General features: G+C 43.3%; 4 protein-coding genes across 8 annotated transcripts in view; 3 read left to right on the forward strand and 1 right to left on the reverse strand.

Annotated features, from left to right (window-relative positions):
• LOC135487574 (zinc finger protein 263-like) overlaps positions 1-8655 on the forward strand; it is a 38300-nt gene extending 29645 nt beyond the window's left edge. Inside the window, exon 4 of one of the 5 annotated variants that reach the window (XM_064771453.1) lies at positions 6861-8655. In XM_064771453.1, coding sequence (XP_064627523.1) covers positions 6861-7166 — 306 coding nt within the window. In that variant the 3' untranslated portion in view covers positions 7167-8655. Of the gene's footprint in view, positions 1-356; positions 712-878; positions 1434-4348 lie in introns of those variants that run through there. The other 4 variants (XM_064771448.1, XM_064771451.1, XM_064771444.1 and 1 more) reach the window with 4 other exon arrangements.
• Positions 2377-4355, forward strand: LOC135487660 (zinc finger protein 554-like). Its single transcript, XM_064771690.1, has 3 exons — positions 2377-2385; positions 2819-3109; positions 3361-4355. The coding sequence occupies exons 1-3, from the start codon at positions 2377-2379 to the stop codon at positions 3667-3669; spliced, it is 609 nt and encodes a 202-aa protein (XP_064627760.1). The 3' UTR covers positions 3670-4355.
• Positions 8656-10511: 1856 nt separating the features above from the next.
• LOC135488150 (uncharacterized) lies at positions 10512-15253 on the forward strand. The gene is made up of 6 exons (XM_064772622.1): positions 10512-10762; positions 11711-11796; positions 12319-12530; positions 12920-13112; positions 13619-13759; positions 14271-15253. Exons 2-6 carry the CDS (start codon positions 11742-11744, stop codon positions 15047-15049), a joined length of 1380 nt encoding a protein of 459 aa, XP_064628692.1. The 5' UTR covers positions 10512-10762; positions 11711-11741; the 3' UTR covers positions 15050-15253.
• A 91-nt stretch (positions 15254-15344) lies between these two features.
• LOC135488149 (glucose dehydrogenase [FAD, quinone]-like) lies at positions 15345-22138 on the reverse strand. The gene is made up of 12 exons (XM_064772621.1): positions 22043-22138; positions 21396-21548; positions 20884-21089; positions 20449-20638; positions 19856-19984; positions 19425-19546; positions 18860-19030; positions 18524-18677; positions 17775-17935; positions 17066-17243; positions 16388-16616; positions 15345-15985 (listed from the first exon to the last, which is right to left on the reverse strand). Exons 2-12 carry the CDS (start codon positions 21529-21531, stop codon positions 15811-15813), a joined length of 1851 nt encoding a protein of 616 aa, XP_064628691.1. The 5' UTR covers positions 21532-21548; positions 22043-22138; the 3' UTR covers positions 15345-15810.
• Between the last annotated feature and the right edge of the window lie 79 nt (positions 22139-22217).

Raw genomic sequence — 22217 nt, forward strand, 5'->3', positions numbered from 1 at the left:
GAGAATGTCATTTTGGAGAATTGTCTATAGCAAATTAAAGCACAATTGCATTGTAACAAGCCCTATTTGCCTGCATCACTTCTGTTTAGTCACATTGCTCCGATAGAGAATACTATTCTGCATTACATCACAAAATGTTCAAAAACATTCTACCAACTGTTAGGTTGCTCATTTTGAATGTGTACAATGAAATCTCCCTTAGCAGACACCTCGCTGTTAACGCCCCTCTCTATCAAGGACAGCACTTGTCAGTCCCGAGGGTGTCCCGAAAAGAGAGGTTCTACAGTATATCAATCCACAAAACAACAGACGTGTTCATCAAAACTAAGCCAGGTTTTTTCCTTTGTGTTTTCCAGTTGAGACCTGGCAAATTGAGGTTTGAGCCAAGACGACAACCGTACCTACCCTCAACAAGCCAGCAACGTGGCTCGTACTGTTATCCTTGTAAAAAATGTGGGATGACGCTCTCTTCGGGTTGGAACCTCAAACGCCATATGTTGACACATTCAGGGGAGCGACCCTTTAAGTGTCGATTGTGTGATAAACGGTTCAGTCAGAGTAATACATTGTATAGACATATGATGGCGAGTCATGGAGATGTTAAAAGATCAAGTTCTAAAAAGAGGATGGTGACACATCCTGACATTTGAAGTTAACAACAGATGAAACAACAGCATTATAGTTGTCGTTGCCATGATGCATGTGTTTTTATTAACATATTTTGATTTGCGTCAGTGTTGGTTTAAGCAAAGCTGTTGGAGATGTCATTTCAATGTACAGGCCATGAAAAGGTACATGAGTCACAGCGCTACCTGCAGGGTTTGACAATAATTCCACTCCCTCATTATTCTAAGACTATTTTCTTCTGTCATTTACAGTCCTACACAAGGGGTCGAGCTTCATCCCTTCTGCTCATGAAATCAACAGAAAGCTGCGTCTCGTTCTACCGATGTCCAACGTGCGGTATTGGCTTTGGTTCTAGCAGTTCATTACGGGTTCACATCCGCTCACACACCAAGGAGAGACCATTCCAGTGTCGGCAGTGCTCAATGGGCTTCACCAGTTGTTCAAACCTTTACCGTCATGTCAAACTTCACATTGGGGAACGACCTCATAAGTGTCGCTTCTGTGGCATGGGATTTATACAGACTGGGAATATGAAACTACATATACGTCAGAAACACGCTGACATGCTTAAAGAGGGGGAATGAATGCTTGCTTGATGACTGTTTATATCAAGCTCATAGTAGAGAAGCTCAGACGTTTGCTTCAAGACCTATTCAGATTGTTATGCATATTGTTTATTTCTTAGATGGTCCCTTTGGCTCCTTGACATAGTCTGTGTCCTCTTAAAGGGGGACTTCAGCGTGGTGTTCTATTGCATGTTGTTCAGTGTATGTCACGCATCCTTCTTAAACTGTGCATGACTTCCAATGACTCATGTGTTCATTTATCTTACAGTTCCATGTCAAAACGGACACTTCAGCCTTTGAGAGGAAAATCCCGGCATCTGGCCTCACGCCCACCAAGTTTCAGTGCATGATCTGTGAAGCCTTCTTCTCGGCCCGGAGTTCAATGGTCGTACATATTCGAAAACACACCAAAGAAAAACCATATGCGTGTCGTCACTGCTCCAGGGCTTTTACGAATCGTTCAAGTCTCGCACGCCATGAGAAGACGCACTCGGGAGTCAGACCACACGGTTGTCACATCTGTGACAAACGCTTCATCCAGTCTGGGAACCTGCGCTTGCATCTGCGTCAGAAGCACCCAGAGCTGTTCGAGCTACAGCCTTCGGAATCTCTTACTGACAGCATATACATGGAGGAACCGCAGTCAGATGAAAGACACTCAGACTGTGATGATTAAACAGTCAAACTTCTGCTACCAGTAGACTTGATTTTGCATGAATTAGAATGTGTTGTTTAAAATCACTTCAGCATGAAAGACACTAATCGTGTTCCAGCTTCCATTTACAGTGAACAGCCATTGTGTACCATTTGATATGTGTTTGCTCTTGCTGGTTATGTCTGGTGTGCATATTACTGTGGTTTCTAGCATGGTGTCATGTTGGCCAAGGAACTTCTGCTTTGACTCAGTTAGGAGCTATGTTAGAATGGAAATCGCTGCACGAGACAATTTCATGGTGTCATGCTTGAATATGTTTTACAGCATGGAATGTTCTAACTATAGACCCGCATATTGGGGGCAAGATTTCCTTGATGTCCTTGATTTCTCCTTTCCTTTCTCCAAAAAAACTGAGGGGCTTCAATATGGCCTAAATCTGATGTTATATTTTTCAGACTCTTGGCCTGGGCAGATCCCAAGTGTTGTGTCATTCGGCTGGTATTCGGCATTCCTTGTCTGGTCTGAAACATGGGTTTGGTCAGAGACTTGGTAACCCCGGGATTTTCTCCTCACCCCACGTCCACTTTAGTGAGAAGCAACACAAGTGTCCAGTGTGTTCCATGGCATTCTCTCGCAACTTTTCTCTCCAGAGGCATTTACGTATTCACACAGGAGAGAAACCGTACTCGTGTCATATCTGCCAGAAGACGTTCCGTCAGGGCCAACATCTTGTTAGACACCTGAGACAGATTCACAACAAACTGGGAACGGAAGCTAAAAACCTTGAGCAATCATTCTGAAGGATCGAACCACAGACGTGTTTTACCATGAGTGTACATCGTACTTTGTATCATGATTGAGGAAAAGTTAATAGTTGTTGTAGACATTTGAGATTCAGAAAAAGTGTGTTCACTACCCGTTCAGTCTTCATTTTGGCCTTGGTACTAATTCCTTGACATTTGTTTTGCAGTCTATTGGATTGGCCAAACAGCAGGAGAGCAGGGGACAATTCAGGTGTCATATCTGTGGGGTATACCTTGTGGCAAAGCAAGGGTTAGAGAGACATATGAGGCGGCACACAGGAGAGAAGCCATACGAATGCCTAGTTTGCAAACGCGCATTCCCACACGGCAATTCCTTGTCAAGGCACTTGAAGCTCCATACTGGTGAAAGGCCATTCAAGTGCTCTCAGTGTGGCAAAGCGTTTATAGAATCTGGTGCGCTGAGGAAGCATGCTTTTGAGAAACACAGGCATAGCTTGAATTGACAAAAACTTGGATGCTTCGCAGGAGTGAAAGAGACGCATGGTTCATGATCCCATGTTGGCCTGAATGCTAATATGGGAATCTAGTTCTAGGAGGATCTGATGACTCTTACCAGCAGCAGTCATACACTGCTGCTCTTATTACATGTTATCTGTTCTTGTCACTTTATAGTTGGCTGTTTTGCATTCCATGTCATTCCAAAACCAAGTGTACTTATGTTATTGATGGTTTGCACTTTATCTTGCAGTACTACCAGAATCGTACCCCAGCCTCCCCATGGCCTCTTGTGCTATTCCCGTGTCAAGTCTGCGGCATGAAATTCACCCGGAAACAAGTCCTCCACAGGCACTGGCGGACTCACACCGGAGAGAAGCCATACCGGTGTTCTCAATGTGGCAAGGCTTTCTCACAGAAAAACTCCCTTCAGCGACACATTCGTATCCACACCGGAGAAAGACCATTCAAGTGCAAATACTGTTCCAAGGATTTCATTCAGTCTAGTCACTTGAAATACCACATGGTTGAGCACCATAGGGCCTTGGCAGGGAAGGAATAAGTGATCTCTTGATGTTGCTGACAGATTCTACCATGATGCAGCTGCGAGTGGGTCGACTCATAAAACTCCACCAATTTACACAGAGACGTAGCTGCCCTTTTCCTCACATGTTTGTAAAGCAATATTACCGTGTAACAAACAAAATAAGCATAGGCACTACCAGGTATAAGGAATGTCAGTGAAACGTCTTCGCCAAGGTCACAAATGTTGTCACATTTCTGTCTCAGGTATTGACCCATGATGTTCAGATAAGGAGTTTGGTGTCTTAACCTCTGTTATATCACCCTCCTGAATATTTTATAGTTGTTCCAATGCATTTCTCTCAATGTCTAGGAAGAAGTTGAGTTTGAAAACACAAAAAATCAGATTCTTCGATAATTTTCAGTTCTTCTGGTGATACTTTCTGTTCTGGCTTTTATGCTTTTTTCGAGTTTGAGCCCAATGATAGACTTAACCTGTCGGCCTTTAATACGAGGTGCAGCACTGTAATGTTTAATACTGTAGGCTGAACTATGGAGTAATCATACTTTTGTTTTATATAGTGGAAGAGAGAGAACAATCAATTTTCTTTTCTTTTTCATTGAGGGGACTTCAGGTCAGCTTAGACCCTGTGTCAAAGATCACACACGTCGTGAATCTCATCGGTTGTAAATAATGCTATTCCTCTACTATTTTGCAGCCAAAGTCAAAGTGTTCAGCAGCCTTGCAGTGGTCCATGACAAAAGACGGAAAGTTCAATTGTTCAACCTGCGGAGCGTTTCTGAAAACTAAGCTTGCGATGCGACAACACTTGATGAGGCACACCGGTGAAAAACCTTATAAATGTGCTCACTGTAACCAGGCGTTCATCCAGAAGCAGGCCCTGAACCGACATGTTCGAACTCACACGGGCGAGAGGCCTTATCAGTGTCAGATATGTCGGAAAGGATTCATTCAGTCGAGTGATCTGCGGTATCATACGATACAGCATCATATGGGAGCCAGTCACTAGCCTTGGCAATAGAGATATCCATGTGCTCTGTTTAGTTTGCTTGGTACTTACGATACAGCATCATATGGGAGCCAGTCACTAGCCTTGGCAATAGAGATATCCATGTGCTCTGTTTGGTTTGCTTGGTACTTACGATACAGCATCATATGGGAGCCAGTCAATAGCCTTGGCAATAGAGATATCCATGTGCTCTGTTTAGTGTGCTTGGTACTTACGATACAGCATCATATGGGAGCCAGTCACTAGCCTTGGCAATAGAGATATCCATGTGCTCTGTTTGGTTTGCTTGGTACTTACGATACAGCATCATATGGGAGCCAGTCACTAGCCTTGGCAATAGAGATATCCATGTGCTCCGTTTAGTTTGCTTGGTACTTACGATACAGCATCATATGGGAGCCAGTCACTAGCCTTGGCAATAGAGATATCCATGTGCTCTGTTTAGTTTGCTTGGTACTTACGATACAGCATCATATGGGAGCCAGTCACTAGCCTTGGCAATAGAGATATCCATGTGCTCTGTTTAGTTTGCTTGGTACTTACGATACAGCATCATATGGGAGCCAGTCACTAGCCTTGGCAATAGAGATATCCATGTGCTCTGTTTAGTTTGCTTGGTACTTACGATACAGCATCATATGGGAGCCAGTCACTAGCCTTGGCAATAGAGATATCCATGTGCTCTGTTTGGTTTGCTTGGTACTTACGATACAACATCATATGGGAGCCAGTCACTAGCCTTGGCAATAGAGATATCCATGTGCTCTGTTTAGTGTGCTTGGTACTTACGATACAGCATCATATGGGAGCCAGTCACTAGCCTTGGCAATAGAGATATCCATGTGCTCTGTTTGGTTTGCTTGGTACTTACGATACAGCATCATATGGGAGCCAGTCACTAGCCTTGGCAATAGAGATATCCATGTGCTCTGTTTAGTGTGCTTGGTACTTACGATACAGCATCATATGGGAGCCAGTCACTAGCCTTGGCAATAGAGATATCCATGTGCTCTGTTTAGTGTGCTTGGTACTTCTGTGCGTTGAACTGCCGGAAACTCTGGCCCCTCCCTGCTTCATTCAGTATGGAGGTGTTCATGGCCCATGTATTAATACAGGATGCTCCATGCTGCAACCATATACCAGTACTAGTAGTCATTAAGCTAGGTTCTTGCTGTTTTGCTTTGATGCAGTCTACCAGGTACCAATTATACTTCTGTTGTGTTATAGACGTACTAATGTCTTAGAAACTTTCTTACCTCTTTTTTGTCTTTACATGTAGGTGCAGTTTAGTTATGGTAGCTTTGTGTCAACTATGAGGCTCGCTTCTGCCATTTCCAGTTCGTCTGCAAAATTGATGGTATCTTTCATTCCGTTTCTTTCTGTTTATCTTACAGAACTTGCCCATTCCAGAAAAGCCTTTACAAAAATCACAACAAATGAAAGGAGCCCTCCGGTGTTCGATCTGTGGTGTCGGCCTGTCTTCCAAGACTTGCCTCTCTCGTCACATGAGGGTCCACACAGGAGAGAAACCATTCCAGTGTCCGCAGTGCAGCAAGGCTTTCTCACAGAATAACTCCCTCCGTAGGCACATTTGTATCCATACTGGAGAAAGACCATACAAGTGCAAATACTGTTCAAAGGGTTTTGTTCAGTCGAGTGATTTGAGGTATCACATGTTTGAGCATCATGGAGGCATTGAAGAAAAAGAATAGGCTCAGAGACATTGTTTTCGATAGCTGTCAAATTCTTCATTGTTTCTTGAGCATCACAGAGGCATCAAAGAAAAAGTGATATTAATATGAAAAGTACTGTTTGGAACTCTTCTGGGTTTGAGGTTGCTGCGTCAGTTTCACATGGCTGAAGGCATGCTCTGCGTTACAGTTCCTTTCTCCTACAGGCAAGACATTTTGGGAGGGTTTTATCCCCTACAGTTGGAAAAATCTATGGTTCAGCTCTCTGTAGAACTTCGAATTTTCAAAATCAGACAAAGAACAACTATTTCAGAGACATATTTTGCAAGTGAGGGCGCTGCCATGGACATCATTTTCTCATGAATTTTTTTTCAGTGTTTTGCTCTTGCCACTGTCACATCCCAGCTTTATACTACACATTTAGTTAGAAATTTGTATCCGCATTATCTTTGCTGTTAAGATTATTCATGACGTGCATAAATCCTAAATATTTCTGTTTATGCTTACAGAAATTTCAATATCGACGAAGGCCAAGTCAAAAATCCGGCCCAGCGAAGGGAGCTTTCAAGTGCATGATCTGTGGTGCCTGTCTGGCAGCTAAGAATTGCCTCGCTCGTCACATGCGGAGACACACAGGAGAAAAACCTTTTAAGTGTCTCGTGTGTGGCCGGCGGTTCCCTCACAACAGCTCCTTACTCCGACACATGCGTATACATACAGGAGAGCGACCGTATAAGTGCACACAGTGTGGTAAAGGCTTCATACAGTCTAGTGACTTGAAGTATCATTTGGCAGATCAACATCGCAAGTTTTGAGGATATAGCGACTATACTACAGCTTCGAGAGTCGAATGTCAGCCCCCCAGGTGCATTTGGTCCTTCACATTGGTCTAATACCTCCTGGGCCTTGTCATGCCCATGGTGCAGTAGGCAATGCAGTTGTTTCGGATGGAGTTGTGCTATTTTCGATGTGGTATTTTGAAGTTGTGTCATCATTGGCTTTTCTGATTTGGATCAGTAATGGTATATGGTATAGTGTATTCAACCATGGCTGTATAGTCAATCATATATTTGTTTGAAGACTTAGGTTGGTGTTTATCATCATTTTCTTTCTTAGAGAGCAGGTTCTAAACACCAATCGTTGGTACATTTTGTCTGCAGGGAATTCCTATGGATATCAGTGCAAAACCAAATCAACATCAGTTAATAAAAGGGCTTTAACAAGTGAATTTATAAGATTGTTCTATATCTTCCAGACTTTGTTATCCTCAGGCAAGTTACCCTACGGCTCCTGGCTAAGAACATGCCCGATCTGCGGCGATCAACTTCGAAGCAAACACGGCCTCGAGCAGCACATGACGAGACATACAGGGTCAAGGCCGTTTAAATGTCCACTCTGTCCAGAGACATTTACACGGAAGTTCACGTTGAATCGACACGCACATGTTCATACTCGGGAAAGACCTTATTAATGCTTGATATGAGCACAAGCATTTATACAGAATAGTGATTTGAGGTACCACGTCCTGGAACAGCAGAAACGACTACAGTCTTGCCCTAATCCATGTCAAACGTTACAAAGCAACAGGGTTGGGACTGATGCATTGGGTCTTTCAAAAGTCACAATGATACCAGCAGATGCCTGGCTTTCTGAAGCTCAGATATCACTGGACCACATTATTGTTCAGAAATGTATTTACCTTTGGCTGTCAGAGTTTAGTTGGTATGAAATTTTAGCAGTTGTCTATGGTAATTTTTTTTCAGGAAGAATCTTTCAAGTTCCACATCGCACTTCAGTGACAGTCACGCGACCCGGTAGCCCAGCCACCTCATAGTCTGATTTTGTTACACTACAGTAATAGACTAGGTAAATGCATGTGTTCATTACTGTACAGCAATGGACTAGGTAAAATGCAATTTGTCATTACATGTACTGTACAGTAATGGACAAGGTAAATGCCAGTGTTCATTACTGTACTTGATTGCACTGTTATGAATGACCAATGTGTTTCATAGAGTTGTTGGCTATTCATGATTGTTCGATTGTTGATTCGTGAAAGTCTGTTTTTCTTTCATCCACGCTGTTCTTGATTCATATAAAGAGGGACATTTTATATGACACTGTATTCGAGTCTACGCGAAAGCATCATAAAGTGATGATTATTCCCTGTAATTGTAATGTACATATAAATTTGATTTGTCAAGTACAATGTATGCCTCATAATCAGATTTATGTCTCATATTATGCTGTATGTGTTGTATTCTGTGCTGTAAATATTATTACCAATAAAGGCGTTTGGAAATTTACTCATAAATAAACATTATAGATTATTTTACAAAAAGGACTTGACTTGTGTTTGTTTCTGACTAAAATCCTCAGTTATCAAGCATTAGGCTCCTGTCATAGCCTAATTTTGTCATCCTGAAATACTACTTTTCTGGAGGCCCCAGGTGAATACCACTGCATCAGGAGTGTACCAAGCATTGTTTACCTGGATACCTCATTTTCAGGTCCCAATAAAAAAAACCCTGAGAAACAAGTATTTTGACCGTAAATGATCACAATGAGACGCTTCCCTTAAACTCCTAAAACTACTGGAAGAATTTCTAAGGCTGCGTATCTATAGACTGTGCCCTTGTGCAGTTTTCTTCAATTCTGTGTCTCGCTTATTGATAACCTTGTGATGTGCCAAGCACAAAGTGAAGACATTTCCTTTGGTTCAACCAGGGAACATCAAATGGAGACAATGGGTGATATGAATAAAGACTAGCAAATGCTTTTACTCCGGTTTTGTACAGGAAGGCCTAGTGTAAATGTACATGGAGATTTAGATAAAAGCATTTGCTGGTCTTTATTCATATCACCCAATGCCTCAAGGTAACAATCTATGAAATACGCAGCCTGATGTAGCACAGCACAACCCATCCACATGCTAGAGCCCCCTCTGTCACAGCCTAAGACAAAGAGTACAACCTACCAGTATGATAAGACTAGTTGGTCAAAACATCAAAAGACCTCTCTGATAAGGACACCCTTGGGGGCGACAAAAGCTGTCCATAATTGAGAGGAGTCCAAGGCCAAATTCAATGGAATGTCCACTCAAGTGCACTGTCCATAATAGAGAGGGTGTTCTTAATAGAGAGGTGTCCACTTACAGAGGTTCCACTGTTCATCCAATTCTACATGTGGAAAGTCTGGTTATCCCCATTGGCATTAGACATCTAGTGGGACATCCACACACGATGTCCAATGAACATCATTATAGGTTCCCTTGTGTACTTTGCCTTTCCAGGTCACAATCAAAACGGACGAGGACAACTCTACCTTAGGTAAAATGAGGACCAGGACTTGGTCCTTCGACCTCCGCAGTTGTGATGAATGAAGAAATCATATGCTTTAATGACTTGGTTGTAGTTTTTGGACATAACAATAACAACTTCTTCGTCACAACCTTGTCGTCCTGTTTTGGTGGAGGCAGAGGAGTGGAATGACAGGTCTTGGTATATATGTCTGAGGATTGGTCTTCCATCTCTGACGCCGATGTTCGGGTTGGCTGGAGGAAGATACTGGCGGAGTGATTACCCAAAGAAAGATTGAAGGAAGAATCCGATTTAAAATTTGTGAGGAGCAGTTTGGGTCACAACCAAAACTTTTTTTGTCTTCGGTCATCTAGGCCACGATGTCTGGGACATTTTTACCCATATCTCGCCCTGGCCCCTTCGTAACCAGGCCTCCCATTGGGTCTGAGCCACGCATAGGTTGGATAAGGGATGTTTTAGCACAGCCTCCCTTGTTTGGTAAGAGGTTTTAATCATACCTTTTATCTTTTAGCTGTTGACGGTCACGGCCTCTGTAAAACCATAGGTCTTCACCATAATTCGTCAGACCAATAGCGACGGACACTTTTTTCCAGGGGGACATATTCTACTTCTACACTGGACTAAAGAATTAATGACAGATGATCAGTATTGAAGATCACCCGGGCGCAAACAGGATTAATACGTTAACTAGGTCACCAATAATCCACTTCACGTAGGCCAACTCAAAGCCAAAATGAACACATTTTGATTGAGTCTACCTTGGCCTTTTATTGATATATCCTCTCACGCCTGTCATAAACAAATAATGCCCACCAGGGATTGAATTCGCCAAGTGTCCTGTCTGTGCTGTTAAGATCTGTTTGTGGTTCAATTCAATGTAAACTTCGTCATACTTTTGGACAGCACTTGCACAACTAGGCCTGGTGTCCTTTGTACATAGGCATATGACAGTGGTTAGAAAGAATCGTCTTGGCGACTTAGCGTCAGTGTGTCAAAGCTTATACTAAAATATCCACGTTTTAAGGATCAAGAAAGAAGAAGAGGAAGGAGACAAGACAAGACAAGACAAGACAGAAACATGACAACTGGTGGTGAGTTGGCCAATATCTATTTTCACGTCGATGGTTGGGTTGACGATTTCAAACAAAGTGATATTCTTCAAGAGATATGAGTGACTCGTTCGTCTGCCTCACTACCTATTCTTGAAGTTTGATACCTCTCACTTGAACCAGGGAGGTTCAACCACACAACCCGCATATACTTTTGCCGCCGTCAACGAAGACGACCTCCAACCCAGGTGCGGCGGATAGCGACAGCCACATGGCTAGGGGAAGAACTCGTATAAGACTACCAACATTTGTATAGAGGTTCTCATGGATGAGACTGATGCCTGAAAGTTCGGTTGTGATGGTGGCAATGTGGTCCGAAATTTCCTTAAAATGTCACTGATTGAGTGGTATACGGGAGCTCGATGTGGCAGTCGCCAGTCACATCCTACATGTAATTGCTGTGATAAACATCTTTGTAGACTGTAAAAAATATACATGTATATCTCGGCTGTAAAGGTCTGTTTTCGAAGGCCCACAATGAACCACAAAACATTGATTTTACTCTAAATATTAGAGAACCTTTACTATTCCTTTGATCAGAGAGTTTTGAAAAAAAAATTATTCCCTCTGATTGGATGCGAAATTCTTCGCACAGTTAAATACTACAGTAAACAAGCTCACTGGAATCGACTGAATCATGTTTTTGTAGACCAGGATGATTTTTAAATGTAGTTTTCTCCAGCCAAATGTCCCCCCCCCCTCCCACTTATCGCGAAACTGGCGAGAAATCATCCTCAATACTATAAAAGCTACACAAACAAGAGGCTCAAGGGCCGCATACTCTGCTGATTGTGCAGTGTGTTGTGCTACATGTTTCCACAGACAAATGTAGCTTCTTTATTGTCATCTCTAGTTTTGCCCAAAAAATCGAACACAAAGTTTACAAGGTATTGGTAGCTTGTTTATCCCCTTTATTCATTTTCTTTTCAGATTTTATTCTTGGAACACACATCTCAGTGCAATGATGAATGTAGCTGTGATAGGGCTGGTGCTGATGTTCGCTGGTCCAATCATTGGTAAGTTCAAATGAGATAGCTTTTTAAAAGACACAATGGGTGATTTGAATAAAGACTAGCAAATGCTTTTACTCCGGTTTTGTACAGGAAGGCCTAGTGTAAATGTACATGGAGATTTAGATAAAAGCATTTGCTAGTTTTTATTCATATCACCCAATGTCTTTTATTATTTTTTATCTGTTACATGTATTTTGAGTTGGTCAGTATTTTGTGATCCATACTAAGTAGAGTTCAATAGATAGGCAATTGACTTCCCTGATCTGTCATAGGTCCTGGTTATTTGCCAGTTCTCTGGTCATTTCTATCAAACCTCCTTTTTTCATATCCTGTGGATTCGATTCTTAACGACTTCCTCTTTCACCATTCTGCTGCCTCGGAGCAGGAAGATACACCTCAGTTTGACCTGAGCGGACGAACAGTGGACTCGTTTGGTACATTTTTTTGTAAGATTGAGGCCCCATCCCATGTGATGGTAGGAAACTAAAGGACATGCCACTTGCTCATGGTGTACGTTTCTTACAGGTCTCGACACAACAAACTGCGGCGGCCTCTTTTACATCAATAGTCAAGACGACACAGGAGAAATCAAATCTCCTAACTACCCAAACAACTATGGAATTATGGACAAATGCATTTGGAAGTTCGTGGCATGTAATAACTACTCTGTAGCACTGACCATCCCATCGTTTGCTGGCCAGGAAGGTTTTAACGGGTCGTGTAGGGACTACTTAGAGGTATGGGAAACTCGCCAAAGCCGTGTCTTTTGATCATGAGACACCAAACTACATGTATCTCCATTCTGAACAATCACAGGAACACCGTCCGTAATCTATATTGTAGCTCCCCTCGCGGAGACCGCTCATTTCCACAATTGCGCATTTCTTCATGCCGATCCACCATCGCTGTGGGTATATCACCGCGGTATCCTCCTTGGGGTATATCCATCCTTCACCGCTGATAACTCCCCCTGATCAGCCGTCAGAAGGGCTGTTACTTTATCGGTAGTCTCCCTGCATTCCCTTCCTTGAACGATTTTGACTTGATTTATCATTAGGATTGTTGTGAGCATTTTGTTGCAGGAGATTGATAAAATAATCATCCATCCTACCATTTTTGTCTTTAGATTCGGGATGGCAGCTCAAAAGAGGCCCTCTTGGCCGTAGTCTGTAACAGCAGTACTAATATGGTTGTGCAATCAAGAAGCAAGTGGCTTTGGGTGAAGTTTTACAGTGACTATGAAGGGGTGAATACTGGGTTCAGAGCCACCTGGAAGTTGGTATACCATGGATACAACAGTCAGCAGAACCCAATCAATTGTAAGTAGTTTTTTTGATGTGACCACCAGAGGGAACTTGGGCATGGGATCTACATGGCCACGGGATAATACCCCTGCTCCCTGACACCATGCTCCGCCACTTGTAGTATCACACGAATGCTGATACTCTAATAATGACTTCCGCCAGTGTTGCGAGGCTGTTTTGGACATGCCTGGTGAATTTCGGACAGGCCTATGGTTATACCCCGTTCTAGTGCATTTTTTATCATTAGTAATAGTAGTTCAATGATTTTTTTTCAAATGTCCTGTTTGGAGAAGTCACGGGCCTGCTGGAAGCCATTTTGAAAAATCAACATATCGGATTCCAAAGTTGTCCCTTTAAAGATTATGTAAAATTTCTTGCCTTCACTTGACCAATCACATCTGGTCTGATGACAGCATCTGTCATCTGCGGAAGTCGTCCTAGGTATAGCTTTAGCTTGGAACGTCTCTCGATTATGAATCTCTCTATAGTCAGTTGTTTTACTTGACTTTTTTCCATTGTAGTTGCTCGCTGCATGACACCCATGATCTCCTGTCCGAACGGGGAATGTGTTCCCATCTCCTATCGCTGTGATGGCGTCAATGATTGTGGTTACAGCGGGACGGGGTCGGACGAAGACTATTGGTGTGACTACAAGCTCATGGGTATGTTGCACATAATTTTTCAGTCGGAACAGAATTTGTCTACATTGTTTTTACAAAATTGAGGTATCTAACAGCGTTTAAACAGAACTCACACTTGTCATCTCATGCTATTAAAGGGACAACTTGGGCGTGGGATGTACAGGCCAGGTGGATATTGTCCCTGATTACCACCATGTATAGTATCAGACTGATGCTAATCTCTGAATATGATTTTCGGCAGTGTTGCGAGGCAGTTTTGGACACGGTCTTGTGAATTTTAGACAGGACCCGGATTACACCTTGTTCTAGTGCATTGCTTATTGCAGTTAAATCATTTTTCAATTATACTGCTTGGAGAAGCACGGTCCTGCCGGAAGATATTTTTTTATGAAACACCAACATATCTTCAACACAGAGGTGAATGTCTGCCATTTAATGGTTCTGTGTGCTCCCATGCGACAGTATTCTACGGATCCAGTCAGAAAACAACCAGTCTTGCCCTCATTAAACCACAGGCTCTCCCTGATTTCAGAACAACCAGTAATCTACGCGTGGGGATTCGGCTCGGGTGCCATCGCGTGCGTCCTTGTCTTCCTGCTGGCATTGTGCATGGAAGGCTACTGCAGTTGCTGTTGCCCGAAAGGGACGATCGAGAAGTTAGCCTGTTACAAATGTATGAACAGACTCAGTGGGAAGGGTGCCAATCATGAGAGAAAGAACTGGCCGACCTACATGCGGAATCCTGCAATCCTCAAGCTGACTGGTGACGTGGAGGGGTACAAGGAATATGAGAAGTTCGACAAGGAGAGGGATCAAAAGAAGTACGAGAAGATTAAGAAGTTGAAGGAGGAGGAAGAACAGAGGGTGCGCAAAGTTTCGATGATGAGTAGTATGGTATCCTTGCAGGCAATTAGCCCGAGCCCCACCCCGAAAGGGAAAGGAAAAGCCAAAGCAGTGAGCACTGCTGTGGCGAAGGATAACAAGCCAGAAAACAAGACTGTTAAGAAAGGCGAAGTGAATCTGGCCTTCGAGAATGAGAATACAAGCGACCCTAAATCAGTTAAGAAATTAACGCGGCAGAAGGCGTTTAATTATGAAGAGCAGCCCCAACTTGAAGACTTGGAATTCAGGGAGGGATTGACACCTCTGCCATCCCCGAGCCCAAGTGAAAGGAGTTCGGCTCCGGACCTTGAGCCCACTAAGGAGGCTAAGAAGGCTGATGATGCCAAAAACACTGAGGTTGCAAAGAAGACTCCAGATTCAAAGGGTGTAACGAAAGGCAGGGTGAAAGGCGTTGCAAAGAAAAAATAAACCATCAAAGTATGCAGAAATCTGAATTGCGGCATGTATAGGCCTCTAATGGTCAGTAACATCATTGGCCGATCAATAAGTGTGTTTTAAGCACGGAGAAGTTCCGTTGCAAATTCACAGTACCAGCGCAGAGCATCCTGGACTGTTTCTTTCCATGGATCATGGATCCTACCGGGTATATACATCGTAGATGTCGAACTTCACCTATCCGATGAACCTGTAGTTGTCTCCTGGTTGAGCATGGCATATCATGATGTTTATTTGTAAATAGTAGTATGACTACTTAATGAGTCAATTCTTGCCAAATCTGACGAACATGTATTGTTATTTTATTACATGTAAATATCATTCTGTATAAAATCTTCAACACTTATATAAGTTACATTTTGTAGTTAATTCATGTCTAGCCAAATCAGAGTATAAGGACAGTTATGATCTGGCATGTAATTAGGAAGCTCAACTCTTCAGATTCGAGGGACTTTCTCCAAAACTGTAATTTAAGGAAACACGCAAAGACCTTGAATCGGCCTCATGACTAGTGTTTCTGTGTCTGTTTCCCCAACAAAAGATCCGCCTCGAATGGTTGCTTTTTGGTTAGTGGCTGCATTCTCCATAAATAGAGGAAAACTAAGAGAAACACTAAGTATAGGAAACACTGACAGGTTACACCGGACTTACAAACTACTTTTGGGTCTGAATTCTGCATGGTCAAGAAGATCTATGCAAAGTAATCGAGGAACTTTCGAAGTTAACGGTTTTTGCTATTGGTAATTTTTCTTCTCCTTGGTAAGATCGATAGGTTCTACCGACATGACTCCCTTGATGAAATCCGCCCCTCTCTCCGCTATCATGATGGTAGGGGCATTCGTGTTCCCAGATGTCACAAATGGCATGACGGACGCATCGATCACCCGGAGGCCTCGAAGTCCTTTCACCCTGAAAACGAGAAGAGATTTACCTATGATTAATTAATTAAGTGAGTCATCGGATCCGTGTCACCATTGATAGATGTAATATCAGCTATACGCACTTCGTTTGAATTACTGCATTTAAACAATCTGCCTTCCGCTGTTTTTTTTTCACTTCTCCGAGTTGTGGTCTTTGGCGATCGCTGGAAAGCAAGTTGACCCGTTGATCTACCTTACCCCCGCTTTTGGATGTGATTGACTGACAATAAGCTGCTTTTGGAAGTGTAAACCCCTTTTCCGTTACTACACTTTCAAGAATATATAATATGAGATAGGACTGGCCATGCAGTAGGGCCAAATGTAACCTACAGTGATGAGTCCCCCTTCACTAGACTTTACAGTGCATAGTACTTCACCCAGACACTCTTACCGAAGTTGTGGATCGACTACAGTGGTTGGGTCTGCTACCGCCCCCATCTTGCAGGTTCCGGACAGATGGTACATGCTCTGCACATTCTGCCTCAAGTAGCATCTCCAGTATTCATCAGATCCCGCATTGAGATGCTCACATCCGGGCATCTTTCTCACGGATTCACGAAGTCTTGGATTCAATTTCTTCATCGCTTTGGTTCCTATCAACTTCTCGGTGAATCTTATACCTAGAAGGAAACGGTTCTTAGGTATATATATCTTGACGGCGTGCACTTCGAATTGTACAGAGTAAAAAGAATAGTCTATAGTTGCAGAATATTCGTGATAAAGTGACTATTGGAAACGGTAACTGGGTTGACCATGTGGGAATCAGTGACCGTGTTGAAGGAGGTTGTGTCCGAAGGAAAGAGCGTCCGGGCCACGAACAGTTTCTATCGTGGCCTATATGTCCCACCCAAAATAATAAGGACTAAATAAAGCCAAGCTTCGACGTCTTAACGCTCGCCAACTACATGTAACAATATAACAGAACATGCCCTCCAGGGGAACACAAACTACTGTTACACCGGGTTGACCGTAAAATATCTTCAGTCCGCATGGTATCACTGATTACAAGTACCTACATAGTATAGCTGTGAATAATGCTGAATCGGTTAAGAAAAAGTAAAAAACTCGCCTTCAATCAACCGCTTGACGTCATCATCGTCTGCTAGATAGTTTAGGTGAATGATTGGATCTTCTTCTGGGTCCTTTGACCTGAGTTGCAGATAGCCGGTTGTTGTAGGCCTTGTAAGTATGACCATGGCCGTTATCCCATGCTGACCTTTCTTGTAGGCGTAATAGTCTCTCTTCACCTAAAGGTAAATGGAAGCAACGACTTTAGGTTGACTTTCCCGTCCTGGAGTCGGAGCTTCCACGTTGCACATTTTCTTTGGAAATAGGCTCTGATTCGCTAGAGAAATGGGCTTGTCGATCCCGCTTCCACGATGTTACAACATGTCACATTCCGGATGAAGTGGACCGGCCTCATCAGTGACGTGCCAAAACTACGGAATGGCTGAAACTTCGGTTTTCGCCGTAGTTGACAAGCCTTCGGTTGAGTTGCTAAAACTTCGGCGTTTCCTGTTGCAAAACCTTCGGTGCAGTTGCTGAACCTTCGGCGTACGTCCCCGCCCTCCGAGTAAGATAGCTCATGACTATAAATTCCTTCGAATTTCCAGTTATCGGTATAGAAATTAAGAGAGCTTCCTGGCGGATGATCGTTCCAAAAAGTTGCATTCCGGGCGCAGTGGACCGGCCTCATCCTGTAGCCCGGAAGGCTATAGGAGATCCAATAAGGATGATACAGGTGGACTGTCCCAGGAGTCTACAAAATGTTTACTTACCTTCTCATCCCAGTTATATAGTCTCACAACCCCATCCTGATCAACATCGTTAGAGGCAAGGAACGGGAACAAATGAACTTGTATGTCAGGCCAAGATGCTGTCTGCAGACTTGTCTTGGTCCACATCACGTTATCACACCCATATGCTAGGGTGTAAATGCCTGAGGAAGAAGTAATAAGAAACCATTTTGGTCCATCACATGCGATCACACCCATATGTTAGGGTGTACAAAATGCCTAAAGAAGAAGTAATAAGAAACCATTTTGGTCCATCTCATGTGATCACACCCATATGTTAGTGTGTACAAAATGCCTAAAGAAGAAGTAATAAGAAACCATTTTGGTCCATCTCATGTGATCACACCCATATGTTAGGGTGTGCAAAATGTCTAAAGAAGAAGTAATACGGTACAATGATAAACTAAGTACAATAATTTTGGACAGATTCTGGTGGAGGTACATGTATCAAGGAGTTTCGATGACCAAAAGTTGCTTCCGGGAATGTGATATCGCTGGTGTAAAATTTAAGTATTGTTACTATCTCATTGCTAGCTAAGTATTAAAACGTCCACTGGCAGAAACCTCGCGAAAAAATATAATATTCATATGCCAGCAAGTACTTTCGACTACAGTTACTCCTTGTAACGAAGGTGCGGGTCGGCGTGGAATCCAAACCTTCAGGGTCAAGTTGGTTCATGTGAGCTTGCATCCAGACACACAATTCTACGAAAAATCGCGAGGCTTTTTACCTGTTCTTAACCAATCGTATTTCAACTCTTCGAGATAGTCATTAAAATCTTCTTCAATGCGTCCGATTAGTTCGTCAATGTAGATCTCTGGGCCCCAAGTTGTCGGGTGGTCCTGCAGGTTGTGTCCAACTGGTAAGTCCGCTACGACAGGGATCTGGGAAAGAAACAGGAAATCTCATTTTGAGGTGAGCCGAGATAAAACTCGTGCAACCAGCAAGCATGAACACGAGTTCAGCAATTTGTCAGTAATCTTTTCTTCAGTGTTAGAGCACAAAAGTCCTGAAACCCCTCAACTAGGCCCCAATTCCAGCAAACCTTTTTGATGGCGCAACTTACCCCAAGTTTCTCGAGCTGCTCCTTTGGTCCCACTCCAGACAGCAGCAACAGCTGGGGGCTTCCAATCACTCCCGCTGAGAGGATCACTTCCTTCCTTGCCAGCACCGTGACATGCCCAGAAAGAGGAGTGGCGTATTCAATACCAGTGGTAAGATCCCCTTTAAAAAGAATCTGCAAACCAGATCAGACAGTAGTGAAATCTGAACTACTTTTTATGCGTCACTGTGATATTGAGACAATCTTAGGCCTAATACAAAGCCCATTGGCAAAGAAGGTTGCATTGAAAATTCTTTGAAAATTCTTGCGGTGTCGAATCTATTCGTGCTTTTTAAATCTCCGTAAGCACTGACTGCCATGGTCTCTATAGAACCCTAATCCGTCAGAATACAGTTAGGTCGGACACCATTTCCAGGGGGACATTTTCGACTGCCACGGCTGTATCTTCAATTGGCCACAAGCCGATCCAGTGACAAAGGGCAGCAGACCCCGGGTGAGAGTGGCCTCCGTCTCCCAAAGAGTCTTTGACAGCCCTGCAAAATTTAAACTACCAACTCTATTTCCTTACCTTTTTGACATGTGCATGAACCACAACATGTAAGTTCTCCTTGTCCATGACTGGGAATAGATACATCCTTGAGGTGCTGGACCTCTCTCCACCACCCATGGTAGACTGGCCATAATGCATACCTGGAACACAGACAATTCAGAGTTTGACTTCGAAGAACGTCCATAGAATTGGTCTTAGAATCGGCGGTGAGCGTCAATCCTAAAGTATCCTCCAACGCACAACCCCGATAGATCGGCATGATGATTGGAACATGTTCTCTCACTTTGAATGTTTACATGTATAATCGTGAGGTCCATACTAAGAAAAGAAAAAAACGATCAAGGCAGCATGCATATTCTCCCACTAAACAACATTACCTTGAAAGGTAACTGGCCTTGGCAAAGACAAACACATTCAAACGTACATTGCTTAAAACTTCGAGGCCTTACCGATTTGTTCTTCAGCATTATAGTCACTGCTGGTGACATTCAATTCCTTTGCTGCTGCTAGAAGATAATCTCCAATGGGTGTGTTTGGGATGAGAGATGTCTTTAGAGGACCACTGGTTCCATGGTAGGCTGGAACGGAATTATTAAGATTGTTTGAAATGATTTGAAACGGGAGTTTGCTTCAATACTCGAAGGGACATGTTCTAAATCTTCTTCTGCACATCCTGTTCCCAGGATCAAGCAATTCAAAACCACTCGAGGGTTACTCTATGAATATCTTTGTTAGCTGGAAAGGGCCTACGGATGATGACGAGAACACTGTAACTCTTAACCGGAATTGGGTTCCTTTTCAGGGGAAAGCCATCAGAAGAAATCCCCAAAATGTGCCTTGCATCTTCGCTAGGGCATCATCATTGGATGTCTGATACAGAAATTACGGGTTAGGCCCATAGCATATGCCACTATCCGTGTGTATAGCCAGAGTCAAGACGCTGGTATAGAGTCTAGCTGTTACCCCAATCGTTTCTTACTGAAGACTCCAACATGAAGGTTGGACAACTTGGTATGGGGATGATGTGACAGGATCAACTCACGCGAGTTTCTAAATTGCTTAACTTCCGTGTTCTCCGCCTTGACAAAGTATGGTAGAACTTTATCATAGTTCCAACCAGTCGCTCCCATTTCATGCCACTCGTCATAATCCGCCTTGTTGCCTCTCGCGTAAAGCATGGCATTGATGGCGCTTGTACCACCAAGGGTTTTACCGCGGGGAATGAGACACTCCTGCAATGGAAATGATCATCTATCGAATGAGAAGGACAGAAAGAGGTATCTACATGTAGCACCTGAAAAGTGCAATGTTGATTTATGGTTTCCTTTTCATTTAGTACAGAAGTCCAAAGTTGGAGACTGGATTTGATAAACTAACCCTCTGCCCAACGGCAAACGGCAAACATCCTGTTTGGTCGGAGCATGCAGTAAAAGGTCCGAAAGACTTTGCGACCTGAAAGAACGTAACTATACCCTACCCGATTGGGCCAATTCCCGCAAGCATTCTCCTGCCTCACACTCTTGTACTTCCAATCCCTTGGACCGTGGATTTCCTTCCCCCCCAACGATGGCGCCTCCAACTCCTTTGCCGTACCCTCGTCTCCAGCTTCCAGTAACAGCACCTTATTATTCTTGTCCTCGCTGAGGCGGTTTGCCAGCACACATCCCGCCGAACCTGCACCAACTGAAAAACCCAAACGGAGTGACCAAAGAAACCTCTGAACTCATTTCTCATCCAGGCTTAAAAAATACAGATTCAGGTGGGAAAGAGTTAGTCTTTCTTGGCCGGCAACTTCTGCAACATTTTGACTCTTATGGCGTATACTCATTTTAAAGGCACATGTACAGTGACGAAATGTAAAAAAATTGATAGTCAAGATGCACCTGCAATAGCTGCATGGTCATCTCCACAAAACATATAAGAAAAATTACACGCGTGTTTGAAAAGTTGGGCCCTTTCTTGTGCTCGACAGTGTCCTCTCATACCTACCAATGATGTAGTCATATTCCTTCATGGACTCTGTCCTCACTGGAATCTCGGGTCGAGCATTCTTGGCGGTATAGTAGTAACCGAGGGCAGCGCCCACAACAAGAATGATCGCAGCAACTTTACCCGCTCCCATCATCGTGGATTAAGGGATATCTTGAAGACAAAAGCGGGAAAGGTTCAGATAAGCCCCGCAGCATGTCTCTTTCATATTTTCTATCTTAAAAAGACGATTTTGAGGCGGTTGGGGAATCGTATTACGACGATGTCAATAGGTAGATTTCGCAATCCCTATTCAAACCGCCTTGAAGTAAAAGAAGAACGGTATAGCTTCTGTGCTACATAGTCGTAAATCATCTCTTGTACTAACATGTAGCTGTATAGCACAGTCTGTGGTTGAAGGGGGAATCAAGGGCATTTTCAAAAGATAAGTCGTCGATAAAATGTATTTACATTCTTCATACTTCCTCGTTGGTAGCTCTTCGTAATGTTTTGCGAAACCTGACTAATTTCTTTAGATGACCTTGGCATGGACATCGATGACCGGAAAGACCTGGGACGCTTTAACCAACCTATATTGATATGGCAGATTTCGCTACATTTCAACAAGCCCCTTATGTGGATAGAAATCGACTAAAAGGCCTACTAACCAATGCACCGTGTATCCGAACTCTTCCAAGCGCGAAGACAATGCGTCAGTCAACAACTGTGACCATTACGCACTAGGTTCGATTGTCAGTTGACTGGAAATTGTGATATCATTGAAAGTAATTTGGTTTTTTGGAACGTTATGTCGATATGATGACCCAGATCTTAGTGAATGGG

Source organism: Lineus longissimus, chromosome 5, assembly GCF_910592395.1.
Source record: "Lineus longissimus chromosome 5, tnLinLong1.2, whole genome shotgun sequence".
NCBI classification, from domain to species: Eukaryota; Metazoa; Nemertea; class Pilidiophora; order Heteronemertea; family Lineidae; genus Lineus; species Lineus longissimus.